This window comes from Montipora capricornis, chromosome 13 (assembly GCF_036669925.1).
Source record: "Montipora capricornis isolate CH-2021 chromosome 13, ASM3666992v2, whole genome shotgun sequence".
In the NCBI taxonomy this organism is placed as follows: Eukaryota; Metazoa; Cnidaria; class Anthozoa; order Scleractinia; family Acroporidae; genus Montipora; species Montipora capricornis.
Window position 1 is genome coordinate 5034399 of NC_090895.1, and position 17500 is coordinate 5051898.

Sequence of the window (17500 nt, forward strand, 5' to 3'; positions counted from 1 at the left end):
GGCTGTTCTTTGTAAGTACGTAGGTGGGTATAGGTGGCCCTCATCAGCTAAATAGCTGCCAAAATTTCAATCTTCTCAAGTAACAAACAAACATTACCAGGGTAATGACGCTACCCGATAACTATCAATTCCGTTTTATCCTCATTCAGTTTGTCAGCTAACACCCACATCCTATGTCTTTAATACTTCTCTCCGTTGTTTTCATTGCATCTTGTTCAGTTAATGGTCAGAAGTCTGTTGTTTGCAGGTCGCAGCTTGCTGTCTGCAGTCTATGTTTGGCGAACACTTACTAATGACACAAATACTAATAACAGGTAGAACATCTGCAGAGGTCGTGGTAATAATTTATATGCTGATTACAAAGACGTGAAAAATAGCCTGAATTATATGCGGTGGTCATGGTCAAGTCGTGATTTTGCCGTGACACTGTAAATGTGCTTTTTCGGGGCTTTTGTAAAATTTGATGTACTTAAATCTTTTACGAATCGGTACTCTAGTCATGTTTAGATACCTGCAAGAAAAAAATAAAGAAAAAAATGATTTTCGGAAATTGCATATTATCGAACCTATGAGGAGACCTTAAACAGTACAATTGCATGTAGAAAAATGTTTTAACTTTGATGAAAGATAAAAATGCAAAACGCAATATGTCAAAAATCGCCGACTCCGTTTAGTTGAAAATTTATTTCAAAATCGATTGGTTAAGAAAAATTTCAGCAAAATTTAAAATCCCTTGTATGTTAAGCCCCTGGAATAGGACTACTTGTATGCTTTGAGAACCTAGAAAAAATAACGTTCAAACAAAAGGATACTTTTTCGGATGGAAAACTACATTCAAGGACCAATAACATGATGTTTATTTCATTCTCACAGCATAAATACTGGCGAATTGGGAACTTTTTGAAAAACTTACACCTCGAACATATGACGAGACCTTAAGACATTTGTAATGTTTGAAAGAGTGAGTTTGCATCTCCATGCGATGAGCCTCAACTATGGCTAATTTGCGCATAAGTGTGTCAAAAATCACATTTGCTCTAAGAAGATTGTCGTGTTTACCTACAGATTTAAGCCTTGTACGAACGATTCTACGTTTCGATACTTTGTGATAAGTCCATTTTAATAAGTATGCATAGCTTTTAAGTTGCCGTTTTAAGGACCTTAGCTTCCTGTAATTGAAAAAAAAGGGCTTCCTACAGACGACCAAGTGTTTCATATCACTTGGATTACCTCCCAAAATTCTACAACCGTTTTTTCTCTAGTTCTTATGTGCACCTAATCAAAAATAATTTTAATGGTTAAGATAATATATTTCTCCTTTGATAAAAATTACAGTATTCAAGTTTCCCTCGAGGATCACATTTTTTGTGTAGAAATTGCGACAAGTTAAAAAAAGATTAGCAACCATTTTTCCCCCACTACTGCACTAGTTAGAAGCAAGTGTCCTATCCATAATCTCCAGTTCCTGTTTACACATAGTATATGCATTGCAATTTTCATTATCCAAGGACTAAATACATCCCCCTTACTGGATGAGTCTCGGCCCAAACAATGGATAGTTTTGCTCACTTAAAGGGACACTGTCATGAGTTGCGCATGCGTTAGTGTCTTGCGAAAACTTGAAAAGTGTTAGGTTAACTTTTTCAAGTTGAATCGACAAATTCAAAATGGCGTCCACTGGGGAGGGCCATGGTGGACTAAGGAGAAACTCCGGGAGAAAAAGGAAGGCTTTAACGGATCGCAAAGAATAACTGAAGGAATGGAATAACACGCACAAGCGTATTTATCTGAAGAATTTTTCACGCCTGGCTGCAAGCTAAATTCGATGCTGGCTGCGAAGCGTGCAGCGACAGTAATTTCGCTTTTTACTGCAAGCACTTTCGCATTTACAAACGTTTATTGATCCGGAAAGTTCTTCCTGACAGGAAAATATTAAATTCATTAACTGCGAATATACGTGACTCACGTGTGAATCCATAATGGCGGCTAGAATGTTCTGTGAGCGCGAGATCAGACAAACTCGATCATGCGCAGCTCATGACAGGGGCCCTTTAAAAGCGCTTTAAATTCAGAATTTCGAGGAAATGAATGGCAAAAACTGCAAGCTAGAAGGCAAAGAGATTAACTTAACTAAATCAGTGAAAAGAAAGTTAGATGCTGATTCACTTTGCGTTATTTGAAAGGAAAATTATGACCAAAGTCAAGGGTGAAGACGAAGGGTTTTAAAATTTCATTTTGGAAAACAAAGGAAGTCAGGTTGCTTTTCATTTTAGGCGTTCAAGTCCTCCAATTTTGCGTACAGATCATTGTCGTAAATATGCATGTTGAGCAGCCTCTGCAATAGAAAGAAAAAAGCAAATATTCAGAAACTTCAATCTGACGCGAGCAATATCGCGTCATTATCGCATAAATTGTCTGCATGTCCGCTTATTAACAATAAAAATTAGCCAATGAGCGCGCGAGAATTTTGCAGTCATGGTAAAAAAGGGTATTGATAAATGCCTATAAGGCCTCTGAATTAATTCACAGGGCATTGGAAATTGGCTGTTGGCTTGCAACTCAAAATATCATAAAGAATCTGACCTTATGCTGGTTTTCCATGCCTTTTAGCTGTTGTGTTAAATCAGCAAATGACGGTCTGGCTTCAGGTTCATTTTGCCAGCAATTCATCATGATTTGATACCTTGGGAATAAGTTCATTACATTGTTACCTTACTTTGTCCTAAAATGAGTCGTGTTGAGTCAAATTTTATTTATCAAGCTATAAGGCTTTGAATGCAAATGTTACGGGTATCCAAATGAGAGATTTCGATTACGTAACTTTACAATATTATTTTCGGTCATTCGAGGCTAAATAATGACATTTACTGTGATAAAGCCTCCTAAGATAATCCCTCTTAAGTTATTTTTAAACATGGTCCCAGGTTCTAGCACGGATGTTACTCGCGCGTCGCATGAATGTTTTCGAGGAGGATTTGTTTGTTTCGTTACTTTTCGTTTCAAAGCGAAGGAAAACCTCCAACGCTGTGAGGAGGTCTTCTTTCATATTTTAATTACAAGCAAAGGAGCTTGGGCTCTCGCTATGTTTTAATACATTTGGAAACTTTAATAGGAGTTTAAATAAGAGACATATTTACCCTGCACAAACAATAACAACTAAATGAACGGCAGAGAAATGAGTAGAAACATGAGTGGAAAGGGAACAAACGCCGAAACACAACGCATCTAGATGAAAGTGGAATGTGCAGAAAGACGCTCGCCGCCATCATGTCACGTTGTTTTGTAAAGAACAGCAAAGAAATGAACAAAGACTTATAACCCTCGCTTACACAGCCATTGTACTCGTTGCCGTTGCCGTTGAGGTTTGCTCATTAAATTCCCTAAAACCGGATAAACGGCAACATAATGAAGAGCCAAAGAGCACAAAGCAAACGAAGACCCAGCCGAACAAAAAGACAGCTGAGAGTGCAACGAAGAATCTTTTGAAAATCAAAACATTTAAACGACTTTTCACCAAATTTCCCGCCATTTCTCTCGGGTAGTTTCGAGAAAGTCGCTTAGGAAGTCCACGCATCGCGCGAGTAACGTCCTCGGAAGAACTGTCCACCATGTCTAAAAATAACTTAAAAGGGATTACCTTGGGTATAAGGCCTATATGAGGGATTCACTCTTACCATGACAATCTCTTGGTTTTGACAACGTAAGCCCAAACGAGTGAATCTATTACTTTGCGACTCGAGACGATAGAATAGAGTGACTCTCGATGCATGTCCAATACAAATGCATAAAAAGAAAATGGTACTTCCCATGCATGTCACAATGTGTCAAAAAGGTGTCTACTTAGGCCCCGTCCACACGTATCCGGAGATTTTTGTATCCGCAAATTTTTTTTATGCGGATACACCTAGCGTCCACACGTGTCCGCCGTATACGCTAGGTGTATCCGGAGATTTCTGTATACGCTCTCCAGAGTGGAAATCTCTGTATACGCTGTGTATCCGGATACGTGTGGACGCTCGTATCCGTATATTTTTGTATACGCTGACGTCACAGTATCAGCTTTCTTTGTAATGCGCATGCTCTGTTGACTAATCCTTTCCGATGTCCGGATACGAATCGGATACGTGTGGACGGTCGTATACGATTCGTATACGCTACGTGTGGACGGGGCATTAAGCCTGTTAAGAACTTCATGTATTACTTTATGGTTACGGTTCTGGTTAAGGTCTTGCATATATTTCAAATGAAAGTAGTGTGCTAAAGAGCATTTGGCAGTTGGCGAGCGATTATTTTTCCACGTTAAACTTTTTTTGCGACACCTTTGAACTAAATGACGTGGAAGTAGAAAATAAACAAAGCAGAGTTTAGAAACAAATAGAAGGGGAATTTTCTTACAAGTCATTGTCAACGTGTTGTGGTTTCGGCATTTTGTAACCTTCTTGAAGCAAACTTGCAATTTTCTTGCCATCCATCCGTGGATATGGAGAACCACCTTGGAAGAAAAAAAGAAAGAGGAGGAAATCTTTACCCTCACCCAGCATCCCTGTTAGCTTTCCATCCACTGCTAGTCATGAAGACAAAACACATTTATGACTTAGATTAGGATACTATTGAATCCTAATTCCCCACTCTGAGTCTGTGGTCTATGGCAAATATCCTCAACCTCCTTCCCAGGGTCTCTCTTCTCTGCCTGCCTCCATTGTCAACGACAATGGAGGCAGAGAGGAGAGGCCCTGGGAACGAGGTTGCACTATCCTAGTTGAGATTTGGTTTTCTCTTTAATAAGCTGGCTTAAGGTTAATCCTCCTTTCCCAAAATTGATTCTTACAGAGAATCTATCGAGCAAATCTGAATAGCTATACTCAAGTGGGCACTTGACACTCAATTTTGACATCCAACACGAAGTGTCCCTTTAAGGCTAAGCCTTTGCTACCTATTTCTAACAATAAGATAAGTGTATAGGTTACAGTTATTTTTAGCTCAGGGTAAATGCAGCAGTTTACCTTTACTTTAGGAACAGTATTTGAGGGACACTTCGTGACGTTAATTGTCTGTATACCGAGACAGAAGTGATGTTGATATTATGGAAAAGAGCAAGGGGACACTTCGTGCCTATTGAAATCGGCGTGCTTCTAATTGCGTGCATTTCTGACCATATCAAGTACGTGGGCCATTTGCAATATGTAACGTCGAATCAAAAATCAGAATTTTACAGTACTTGTAGATATGATCTCGAAGAAGGTAAAACAGCAAACTATTGCATGCACAGATTCTCACCTACGGTAAAGATTTCATAAAGAACAACTCCATAACTCCATCTGTTAAAAAAAGGGAAATCAGCTCAGACTTGTCCTTTTGTATAAATTTAAGGTCACACATGGTCGAATGGTAGGTAACGTCGATTTTAGACGAAACATCGCTTCTCAACATTGAAGCGAAAACGAGTCAGTGTACTTACACGTCGCTCTTTGTGGTGTATATTCCATACAGTAGCGATTCATACGCTGTCCACTTAACTGGCAACCGACCCTGGCAGATGAAGATAACAAGCAAAATGGATTATACTTAACGGTTTTATTGTTACGACTTGCAACAAAAACCACGTCATTTGACGTTTTTTCTCCGTTAAAGTTGAACACGTGTCAAGTTGTAAGCTCGAGCTTTCTATACTTTTTTATGTTCTAGTTTGAAACGTATTGTTACCCTTGTCTTCCTTTCATAAATGTTTTCCTGTTGCACATCTCTAGCCATTCCAAAGTCTGTTACTTTGCATGTCTCTGTTTCTCCAACCAGCACATTACGAGCAGCAAGATCTCGGTGTATGATCTGAAATGAAGCATTTTTCAAATTATTGGCTAGTTGCAATAAATTTGAAAGTGAATAAAAACATTGAGTGGTTGCGGCTATAGCAGTTTTGACGACGTTAATGACACTTACAATGACACTAGCAATGACATGAAGTATCAGTGTTACTGGAGATGTGGCAGTGGCGATTCCAGTTGGCATGGGAATGACAGGCACATGCAAGTGTGACTACAGCAGCAACGATAATAGGATTTACAATAGCATCGCCAATTAAGCAGTAGAGGACGTTTTCCGTGTTTCCATAGCCTCATCTAAACACGAGGGGGAGTTGGGAGAATTCGAGACAGTTATTCAAACTACTTTTTTGTTCTTACCACATTTTGACGTCATCTGTGATCTATTACTGAACAGACGCACGGCAACATGGAATCTATTTGTTAAATAGAGGACGTTTTCCTTGTTTCCATAGCCTCATGTAAACACGAGGGGAAGTTGGGGGAGTTAGAGCCAGTTATTCGTGCGTGTCGAGGGTTTGCATAACTGTCGAGAACTCCCAACTTCCCCGAGTGTTTAGATGAGGCTATGGAAACACGGAAAACGTCCTCTATTGCTTTTATAAAATATTTCTCAAAGATAATTCGGCAAATTTAGGGGGAAAATGCTGTTTTTTTTTACGTCTTGATTAAAACAGATTTTCTTGATACGCGCACATATTTCCTACCAGCCAATCAAAACGCGTGTCTGACTACATAACCAATCACAATTCGTGTGATGTCACAGCCGTGTTTCCATACTCTCATCTAAACACAGCTATTGACCAATGAGAGGGCGGGTGCTATCCTAATTATTTTATAGTATGCAATGGCAACAACCTCATGGTTGATAACAGATGCTAATATTGCTATTAATCAGGCTTATACTAATGACTCCATAAAAAAGACTAATATCATATCATAGATATCATATCATATCTTTCGTTACTCTTGCATTTTTAGAGCATCTTGGTGCATCTAGTATCGCCAGGCATTTACCCTCCCAACCAAGATATACCACAGACGACAGACCACCACACCTACTCTTTTCGAATAGTGTGTGTGTTCTTTTACGTCCCACTGGGTTATAAACATTGAAGGGTTGTGAGACAGGGCTTACGGTTTATCGTAATCCGACATTAATAGAGAGTTTGACCATTTTCAGATGTCATTACAAAGGCAGCACTTTCTTCTCAGTTATTTAAAGTCCCTGAGTGTTGGTGTGGCCAGAGGTTTGATCCCGCAACCTCGCGCACGGTAGTTTGAAGAAAAAACCAGCTGAGCCAACGGGGTCGCCCGCATACTAATTAAGTGCTATATAAACTGCTAATTGTGTTTGCTGTATTAACTGCTGAAAGCCATCACAGTCATACTTGCCTTTCTTAACGATAAGTAGCTCATTCCATCAGCGATTTGCCAAGCAAATTTCATCAGCTGTTGCGACGTAAGACTGGTTTGGGGTTTGATATCTGGGTCTTTGTAGTAAGTGTCATTCAATCCGCGGCTCTTTCTCAGGTAACCCAACAGATCACCATAAGGGACATACTCGATCAGCACCAATAGGGGGTCTACGAGAAATATTATGACATTTATTCAACAGCCACTAGCTCCATCGTTCCTTTTGTTTGTCCACATGAACAGTCCCCTCGTCTCCTCTGCTCTACGTTTGACTAGGTGTGTGATTCCGTCATGTTATGTTGCCTACCAGTGTTTTAATTTTAGGAAGATTTGACAAGTTTCACTGAATAAACCAGAATAAAATTCAACTATTTCTATGTCATTATTTGAGTCTTCATTCGGAATGGTATAATGCAGCAATTGACTACGGTCAGTTCCGTGTCTTCGTGATTCTAAGGGTTAGCTTTGCTTAATGTAAAAAGAAATGACAAATCTGTTTTTAGGTCAACCGCAACATTCCGTAATATATTCGCACTCTATCCAACTAATTTCCCAAGCCATTGTTTGCCGGAGCGTTTTATGGACCTGGTTTTATCTGCCTTGTGAAAACTCCTACTCCTACTCAAGATGACGATGGATTTCCTTTAAAAGCCGCATACAGGTGATTTAACAAACGTCTTTGACAACGGAAGCATGGATACGTAGTGACATAAATATTTCAAAAATTCATTCATAATTATCGATCGAAACAGCCTATGAAACCACCGAAAGATTGTGGCACGCACCTGAACGTTAACAAACTGATAAAGCATTCTTCATTTGAATTTTTTACATAAAGCATAATAATAAAGCTTAGCTTCTTTTTCTAGTATACTACTGTTCTCCAAACAACCATTTAAATTTGAACCCTTCTTCCGACACACTTTCTGTGGAGTGCTCTTGAAGCCGTTCAGTAACTCAGATGTCGTGTTTTTTTTGGATCTAAGATGAACTACTCGGCCTCGCCTCGTGGTTTAAAACCCGATAAAACACTTCCGCTCGGTTTTGAAACAGAACTGTAGACTGAACACTTCACACATTGGCAAGTCGTAAATGGGCTTCTCGTTATGATTGTAACTACTATGCAATATTCTATTTTATTATATGGCTTGTGTTTGTAGCCGATATAACGCGCGCTCTGATTGGCTAATTGTGACTGAATTGTAGGGCATTATTCTCTCGTAATGCCCACGGGCCGATTACGGATTTGCAAAAACAAAGCAAAAGGTAATTAAAAAGCCATATAATAAACGACTTACTAACCTCACTTGCTCGGGACCGTACTGGGGAATATTGGCCCTCGGTCGTTTTTGTATGGACCTCGCTGCGCTCGGTCCGTACTGCCACGACCTCGAGCCAATATTCCCCAGAACGGCCCCCGCGCTCGGTTAGTACGAAGTTAGTAATGCTGAGACGAGATTAAGGTGGGAACTGTTTTGCAGTTTTGAACAAGTGAGCATTCTATAGTAGCAGCATCATAGTATAATCCATAGATGCATTTACCAGTTTCAGTGACGCATCCCAATAGTTTGATAACATGTGGATGAGGCTTGAGGGTCTTCATCAGCTCAAGTTCGGATTTCAAGTCTCTCTTGTCTGACTCAGGAGCGTTAGCTAAATCAAATAAGCATTAAAAACAAAGGTAAATTCGCATTAATTGTACTGCGTGTTCCTGTTATCAGGACTCATTCTTGTGTTCGTGCGTTCGAGGTCAAATTCAAGTAAATTATTGCCAAACACAAAAGTGTAAGAAATAACAGAAAATCTCTCTCAAACTACGCCGTAGCTATATTCACGGATTACACGTGTTTGTTCTCTACATAACGAAGGACTGACCGTTTGTTGCTAAAGCAAAGCTATTAAGAAAAAAGACTTTTACCTTTCAGCATTTTAACAGCCACAGTTGTTGTGTCAGAATGGAATGGAAGGTTCTTTGCCGTTCCTTTGGCAACCTGGCCAAAAGCACCTTTACCAATGATTTTCTCCACTTTCACGTCTTCTCGTGTTACTTCCCATGACCTTGTTCTTATATCAAGGGGTGCAGCATATTCATCATTCCAAGGGGAGATATTAGGGCTACTTGGTCTTATTTCATAATGGGAGGTCCCTTGTAAGGGCATGTATGCAGGTTCAATGGGGATTCTTCGCTGTTGATTAGAACTACTTGGTGGATTGTTAGTAGGATTAAGCTCTTCCATCGCATCTTCATTCTGAAAATAAAAGAAGCCCCCGGGTTAAATTGCCTTCGTAACCGTTAGTGTACTTGAAGTTCATTTATCTTCAACTCCGTTCGTTAGTGCACGGCTTTTGGAGCGAGAGGCCCCGGTTCGATCCTCGGTGACTTTAACGTCAGTTTCGACATTCCTCTGATCCGTGTAGCTTTAACTATCCTTCACCGTCGGCTTCCATTGATACCAGTTTCGTAACTTAAGGAACTAACGGCATTAAATAAAGTGACTTCACCTTTAATTACTTTACAATTACTCTACCATCACACTTAGGCAGTCAATTAAGGAACTCAAATCCACGGCAATGCGATTGCACCGAATTGCTCTACCACATATGGGCGATCAAGCTGGTGAGCCTGACGAGTTAACCATACCATTTCCTGCACAAGATGGAAGAATAATTGGGAAATTTCTGAAACACATGTTTTGAACAGTGCTTGCAATGACTTTTGGCGAGAATGATCGCTTAGAGCAATTACAAATGACACTTCACCCGGTACAATCAATAAGTAAAATAGATATAGGAAACGAGTACATTACTTCATTAACCTCGAAAATACAGGTTTTTCTACGATGTGAAAAAATCAACCCATGCTTTAGCTTGCTGGAAATGGCTAAATGTCTTTCAGCAATCGAAAAAAACAGTATCATATACAGTCTATTAACTCATTTTGCATTTTCGCTTTCAAAACTCACGTAATAAATTCTTCTATCTTTATCTTCTGCAACCTTGTATGGCCTAACGACACGTCGAAGAGTACGCAAACATGTTAGTTCTTCAAATTTTTCCTGCGTTTCTGAATACTATTTCTTTCTTTTCCTTTTTTAAGTAATTGGAATGAAAGAAATGAAATATCATTTCGGACAGGCGAGTTCTTCTATGGGAGAACCGAAAAGGATACGGGAGGGAACCAAATAGGTGAATTTCAAGTTACGTCATCACCAATTTTTGGGTGGGCGAGAACAAAAGATCTCTTACAAGCTTAATTTAATTTAATTTAATTTAATTGCAGCTCTTAGTACGCATTTTGCTACGCCTCAATGCGTGTACACTACATGATACATAATACAAAAACAAAGGCTAATAACAAAAAAAAAAAAGGTAAAGATAATAATAAAGATATGTATATAGAACTAGAATAATGTGAATTAATGATGGGTAATATATGTATATAATAATATAATCTGTAAAGTATTAACACTCAAGGATCAGTCAAACGCTTCTTTGAAAAGATATGTCTAAACTAGAGATATGAATTGTTTGACAGTTTCGGCATATTTTATCGAATCTGGTAGATTATTCCAAAGCTTAGGCGCAGCAATTGAAAATGCTCTATCACCGTATGTAGTTGTGGATTACTTAGGAACTATTAATAGCCTTTTGGTCGCAGAGCGCAAAGCGCGCTTCGGTTTATAAGATTCAAGTAAACTACTTAAATACGATGGTGCATAGCCGTAAATAATCTTAAAAGTAATAAGTAAAACCTTAAAAACTATTCTTTTCGTTGTGCGTCACCATTTGAGAATTGGACCATTGCGTTCTCCTTCCTGCAAAGATTCGTTGCAAACTTCTCGCAGGAGAAGGTCGTTTCGAAAACATCTTTAATTAAAAAGAAAGATTAATTTAAATGTTTCCGATGATAGGAAATGTTCGTCAGTATCTTTTCTTCCATAAGGCAGGTGACACGATACGCCTGTCCCTCCCCTGCAATTTTTTCCTCAACGAAGAAAACAGCTTTCCACGATTAATCAAGTCTTGTTTCTTTTCACTACAAACATTATTTTATACTATTTTAACGATTTGCGCCCTTGATACAACACAGTGACTGATATAGTACCAAGCATTTACATGAAACTTCAACTTTCCCCATAACGATGAGCCAGACCTCTTATATTTATGTTCAATGGACAAACAAAAAAAAAACGAAAAAACATCAAAATACCTACCTTTTCTTTCTACAAAGGCCTAACAAAAGAAGCTCAGATTTGCAATAAGTACAAAAAGGAAAGAAAGGAAAGGAAAGGAACTTTATTTGAGTGTCTAGTCGTGCAGCGCCGGAGCACTAATTGGTGACACTGGAAACTGAAATTAACAATGAAAGCAAATCAAGTCAAATGTTGGTTTTTGAAGAAAAGAATGGAGAACACAATCCTGGAAGATACATCAAATTATTAACCTAGCTTTCTGTGTTGCCAGACTATGACCAGTATTAGAGCAACGATGATTGCTACAAGAACTCCAATAATTACCAATTGAGTGCTGTCGCATGTCCATTGGAATTCTGTGAAGATAAATATCGAATACCATAATTAGTCCAAAAAGTAGGAACAAAAAAACACTACATTACTAAGCAGAGTTCCCAAACTTGGATAAAAGTGTTTCATGGAAGGGCAAAAGAGTGGACTTTATAACAACCATTAGCGGAAGAATTATCCAAGATTATGTTGTTTGTGCAATAAAAGATCGCAAGAACACGCACGATATGGATTAATTGATAGTCTAGATGTTTTGAAGGTTCGGCTAAAGGCACGCCGATTTCTGAATTGCAATCAGAGTCACTAAGACGATTCCCAGGGTCATTTCAACATCTTATCAATAAAACGTCCAAAAAAGCACCGCCTGACCAGCCATTCACATCCCCAAGACAATCAACCTGTTTCGTGGCACTTCTTATCTATGACAACGACTGCTTGTTGACGCAATTGGTTATTCACTGATGAGACTACACGTCAAGTTCTTAGTAATAACACATGGACGAATCTTATTTTCTGCTGCTATTCATTACCACTTGAATTTTTCTTTTTATAGCTGATCAGGGTTTTCAACAATTCTGTAAAGTAGCGGACATATTTTTGAAAGCACCGGACGTAAAATTTGTTGCTATTGCAAGGCGCCTTGTGAGCGCCGTATAGGCGCAAGCTACCTAGGGGTATCATTTTTTTTTTAAACACTCAGGAACGCTGTTTCCAGTGTTTCAGGAACCTAAGAATCAGTTTCCCAGGCAAGGCTGGAGTTCACTTTCAACGATAAAAATCAACGGTAAAAGACGACGTTTCAACCATACTTCGGTCATTATCAAGTGAATTGTAAAACTGAAACAGTGAATATATAATTATATGCATGCATATAAGAAGTATAAAAAGCTTTGTAGGTGTAAACGGACAATAAAAACATACAAAACTAAACAAACCCCTTAAATATATTGGCATCAAAGTACCGGAAATGGCATGGACAACGACCTGACCTCCAGCCTCAAACGGAAACCCTGAGCCGAAGATAATGTCCAATACGTCTCGTGACAGATACTATTTAATGCAATGAATGTATAATTGATGAAATACAACCATCAATTAATGACTGTGAATTCTATTACCTATAGGTTCTGTAAGGCTCTTATAGCCGGGGAATGAGTTGTGAGGCTGGGCTCTCACAACCTCTCAAAATGCTCCCAATGGCATGAGACTCTAAGAGCCTCTGTCAGCTAAGTCCAACTTCTGGCCTACGCGTGGTGGAACTGGCACCACTGACAGGCGAAGGGGCGAAGGCGAAGCCACTGGCACCTTAAAACCAGTTGCCCAGGGTAGATGGGGCTCTTGGCCTGTGAAGGCAGCCCATCTATGAGAAGGTCAACCCTGATTTCAAACCTCCGCTGCCTTGCCCTATACCTGATCTTAGGAAGGCTTCAGGAGTAAACCTCAAGGAAAAATCCGAGGTGGAGCCCTTAAGGCGGATGGCAGGTGCTCAGCACTTCCTTCCGGCAGCTTCTGCAGTGGAACTAGCCCCAAGTTGTATTGGTTCTTCCTTTCTCTTGGACCCAGCCAGTTACACCAAGAGGGGGACACTGTCATATGGGCAGCCCAGCGTCTCTTTATCTTCCCACCCAGGCCTTAGCGCAAACTGGAGAGGGCACTCCAGCGGTGTTGCAAGACTCCGGTATAACACGGGATGAGGCAGTTTACCGGTTCTAAGCTCCAACTGATTGGCATAAGAAGGAGTGCCAGGAGTCTCGTCTGATGGTGGGAGAAGCCCTCGCAGCTTCATTGGGTGGCTACCGCCCGCCTTAAGCTGGGCAGCCCCCAGCCAGTAAGGTGCCACCCCGTCATTGCTTGCCTGCTCTGCTGGGTACAAGCTGTCCCATGCCTGCAAGGAGTTTGGGCTAACGCTCAGCCTCAGGAAGACCAACATCCTGGCACAAGGTGCTGAGTCCCCCCAAGTCATCACCATCGACAACACAGAGCTGGAGGTTGTGGACACCTTTACCTACTTGGGCTCCATGGTGTCAAGCTCGACTTGGCTCAATGCTGAGATCAGTTGAAGGATCGCCAAAGCAGCTGCTGTCATGGCCAAACTCAACAAGCGAGTGTGGGACAATGACCTGTTGAGCGAAAGGATCAAGATGTGCGTCTACCAAGCTTGTGTCCTGTCAACTCTCCTTTATGGCAGCGAGCTATGGACGACCTATGCCAGACAAGAGCGGCGACTCAACGGATTCTACCTCCGCTGCCTGCTGCACATCAGGTAGCAGGACAGAGTCACTAACACCAAGGTCCTGACGCGCTGGCTCACTGAGCATGACATCACTGCTCATTTAGCAACGCCCTCGATGGCTTGGCCATGCACATCGCGTGGAGCCTGCCGCCTGCCAAGAGAAATCCTTTATGGAGAACTGCGGGAGGGTGTCCACCGTGTCGGTCGACCCCTGCTGTGCTACATGCACGTCATCAAGGGAGACTTGCGATCTGCACAAATCGACACCAGTGCATGGGAGGACATCGGTAAACACTGAGATACATGGTGGCAAAGTGTCAAAGCGGGTGTTTCAAAGGCGGAAGTGAATGCTAGAGTCCACGCTACATGCAAGAGAGCGGCAAGGAAAGAATGTACAGCCTCTGCGTGCATTTCCACAAGGCATGTCTGCACCACCTGAAACAGTGACTACCACTCCAGGATCGAGCTACACAGTCATACAAGATCCTGCCCAAATCCCCATTGCTAACCATTGCCTCTTCGAGGCAAGGATGCCACTACTACTACCATTGATTATTAAGATTATTGGGAATAATCAAGCAAACTCACCTTCCTTGGCCAGCGTCATTACCATCTGAGATTTCTTCAGAAAACAAATGAAAGAAGACAAACAAAAAAATACCATTAAGACCTTGGTACAAATAAATACTCTAGATATCAATAATGGTCAGAATTAGATTAAAAGCAACAGATCCCCCATCCTCATTTCCTCAAGTTTACCCTTATAAAAGGACTGAATGATTGTGCGTAAAATATTATAATGATAATAATTTTAGTTCAGAAAACTGTTTAACTGTGTACTGCATTATATATATCTACGATCTGTCGCATTGAGTGACTGTGTGTACAGTATTATTAAAACACTCCTTGCACCTCAACCGTTGGTGGTGGTGATGATGAAGCGTGAACATGAGAAAGATAATGTTCGTGTTGTGCGGCAGCCAACAAAGGTGCACCCAAAGGAAAGCAGGGGCCCAGTTACATGTAATAACATAACCTTGTAAATGCATTCATTTACTTTATGCCTTTCTGTGGTAATAAAAAGCCGTAGTTATTTTTAGTTGCCTTTTTTGTAAAAAGTCAAATTTCTTCTTATTCTTATTACTTTTTTTATTCCTTCAAATTTCGGATACTTGGCGTCATATGTGGGTTGAGTTTGTTGGTTCCCTACTCTGCACCGAGAGGTTTTCCGTCGGGTACTTCGGTTTTCCCATCTCCTCAAAAACCAACATTTGATTTGACTTGCGTTGACTTGTTAATTTGAATTTACAGTGTCCCCAATTAGTGCTCCAGCGCTAGAAGATTAGACACTTAAATAAAGTTCCTTCCTTCCCTCAGTCAAGTTCTGCTCAATCATCTACCTTATCATGTAGTTATGGGGTATGCTAGCTACACGAAAGAGAGCCAAAAAAACTCCATGTTTTTTCCTCGTCTTTTTGCTCCCAGATTTTGCCCCTTGTTATGAAACATTTCATTACCGAAATACACTTTATCCCAGAGAAGGAAGCAAAAATAAAAAACGAATGAAGGGGTAGTTTCTAAAGAAACTGTGGTGCTGCGTCGGTGGGGAAGTAGTATACAAAAATTTGGTTTATCAACGGAGTTGATAATGTAAATTGACCACCGTACAGAGATTCTAAAAGCTGACGTTTCGAGCGTTAGCCCTTCGTCAGAGCGAATCGAGGGATTATGGGTTACGTGTAGTTTTTATAGTAGAGTAGGAGCTACGCTATTGGTGGTGCGTAGCTCCTACTCTACTATAAAAACTACACGTAACCCATAATCCCTCGATTCGCTCTGACGAAGGGCTAACGCTCGAAACGTCAGCTTTTAGAATCTCTGTACGGTGGTCAATTTACATTATCAACTCCGTTGATAAACCAAATTTTTGTTAAAAATAAAAAACGAATGATGAAATACATCGTGGATCATTGATAGTTTCTAAGGGAACTGTTGTACATGTACCACCTGAAACAACGAGATGGAGGAAAACACTACAGGGATACGAAGAGTAAGGTGAATATACTGACCCTTCGTTTCATTTGAGCATTTTTTCTTGCGCACACATGTACACCAAACGATCACTGCAATGATAAGCACCAAGGCAACCGCTGCCGAGACAGCACCAACAATAATCCAGATATTACCACCTTAAAACAAATGAGTTGTAACATGAGGCTTCCATCCAAGTAATAAGGGGTTGTAAATGAACGACATGATATTTGAAATGAATCATATATTGAACTGCGGATATAAAATAAAGTGGAGCTATGATCCTCGCAGTTATGAACACAATTTAGCAATTACTGATAAAGTAAGTAGCCGACGTTTCGGAGTCATCGTGACACCATTATCAAGGCAAAGTGAATAAATCAATGCGAAGATTTGGTTTCAGTACTTTTAAAAGTGTCTGCAAATTAGCATAACAACAAAGGCTCACAAGTTCTTTAGGAGAAACTAGCTTTCGGCACGAATCGAGTCACTTTGCATGTTTAAGGATGGTTTCAGTTTTCGTATAAAAAGCATCTCCTTAATTAGGCAATCAAATTTGCTCGAGCATTTAGCAAGCACGTGACATTGTTCTGAAAGACATGTAGTTACTCTCGAATTATGTACATTCAAATAATGTTTAAAAATTGACAAAGATTTTTGTTTGTGTTCATCAATGCGTTCGTTCAAATAATGTTTACAAATTGACAAAGATTTTTGTTTGTGTCCATCAATGCATTCATGGAGGTGGCCGCGAGTGTAACCACTAGGCATCGTTGGTTAACAAAGGCTGGCTTGACTTCTCGAACCACAGGCAGACAACCCTAAGGATGAGGGACAGTTGTAACGGCCGATTCAACTAATCGAGGAAAGTGTTCCATAAAAACTTCAAATCGCAATGTTTCTTTTAGAAACCTGACTGATTTGATGGGTTTTTGAGACGCTTTGATTTCCTCTTCAGATCCCATGCGTCACCACATACAGTATAAATAGACAAGGCGTGCAACTTCCAAGGCTGCTCACGGCCGCGTGCCTCCAGAATTTAGCCGAAGTTTACCCACTTCCAAAGGTCGCGCGCCTCCCAACCTTGGGGACCCGGAGGCACTCGGCCGTGAGTGGTCTTGGAAGTTGCACGCCTTGTCTATTTATATTGTTGACGATGCGTGTGATCTGAAGAGGAAATCGAAGCGTCCCAAAAACCCATCAAATCAGTCAGGACAACGCAGAAAATAGTAGGTGAGTGAACTTTTATGGAACATTTTCCTCAGTTAGTTGAATCGGCCATTACACCTGTCTCAAAATAACGTGACGTCACACGCTCTCGTATCCTTAGGGTTGTCTACCTGTGCTCGAAATTTCAGATCTTTGTTGAGTCTTATGCTCGTGAACACGAGCTGAATTGAGGCCTATAATTTTTGAGCTGAGGTATGTGAGACGTTTCTTCACAAAATCAAATTAAATCAAATCTTTATTTTAACACA

General features: G+C 40.5%; 3 protein-coding genes across 3 annotated transcripts in view; all 3 read right to left on the bottom strand.

Annotated features, from left to right (window-relative positions):
- Nucleotides 1-840: 840 nt before the first annotated feature.
- Nucleotides 841-17500, bottom strand: part of LOC138029779 (tyrosine kinase receptor Cad96Ca-like) — a 124687-nt gene continuing 108027 nt past the window's right edge. The window contains exons 2-11 of the mRNA XM_068877603.1: nucleotides 10199-10241; nucleotides 9154-9484; nucleotides 8778-8888; nucleotides 7215-7405; nucleotides 5704-5826; nucleotides 5459-5529; nucleotides 5278-5318; nucleotides 4396-4492; nucleotides 2584-2683; nucleotides 841-2335 (exon numbers count right to left, since the gene is read on the bottom strand). Coding sequence (XP_068733704.1) covers nucleotides 2270-2335; nucleotides 2584-2683; nucleotides 4396-4492; nucleotides 5278-5318; nucleotides 5459-5529; nucleotides 5704-5826; nucleotides 7215-7405; nucleotides 8778-8888; nucleotides 9154-9472 — 1119 coding nt within the window. The 5' untranslated portion in view covers nucleotides 9473-9484; nucleotides 10199-10241 and the 3' untranslated portion in view covers nucleotides 841-2269. The remainder of the gene's footprint in view (nucleotides 2336-2583; nucleotides 2684-4395; nucleotides 4493-5277; nucleotides 5319-5458; nucleotides 5530-5703; nucleotides 5827-7214; nucleotides 7406-8777; nucleotides 8889-9153; nucleotides 9485-10198; nucleotides 10242-17500) is intronic.
- The window catches only part of LOC138030378 (MAM domain-containing glycosylphosphatidylinositol anchor protein 1-like), a 157475-nt gene continuing 150989 nt past the window's right edge, over nucleotides 11015-17500 (bottom strand). The window contains exons 12-13 of the mRNA XM_068878298.1: nucleotides 11450-11468; nucleotides 11015-11102 (exon numbers count right to left, since the gene is read on the bottom strand). Of these exons, the coding sequence (XP_068734399.1) occupies nucleotides 11015-11102; nucleotides 11450-11468 (107 nt within the window). The remainder of the gene's footprint in view (nucleotides 11103-11449; nucleotides 11469-17500) is intronic.
- Nucleotides 11489-17500, bottom strand: part of LOC138029778 (uncharacterized) — a 20326-nt gene continuing 14314 nt past the window's right edge. The window contains exons 8-10 of the mRNA XM_068877602.1: nucleotides 16061-16180; nucleotides 14580-14613; nucleotides 11489-11784 (exon numbers count right to left, since the gene is read on the bottom strand). Of these exons, the coding sequence (XP_068733703.1) occupies nucleotides 11667-11784; nucleotides 14580-14613; nucleotides 16061-16180 (272 nt within the window). The 3' untranslated portion in view covers nucleotides 11489-11666. The remainder of the gene's footprint in view (nucleotides 11785-14579; nucleotides 14614-16060; nucleotides 16181-17500) is intronic.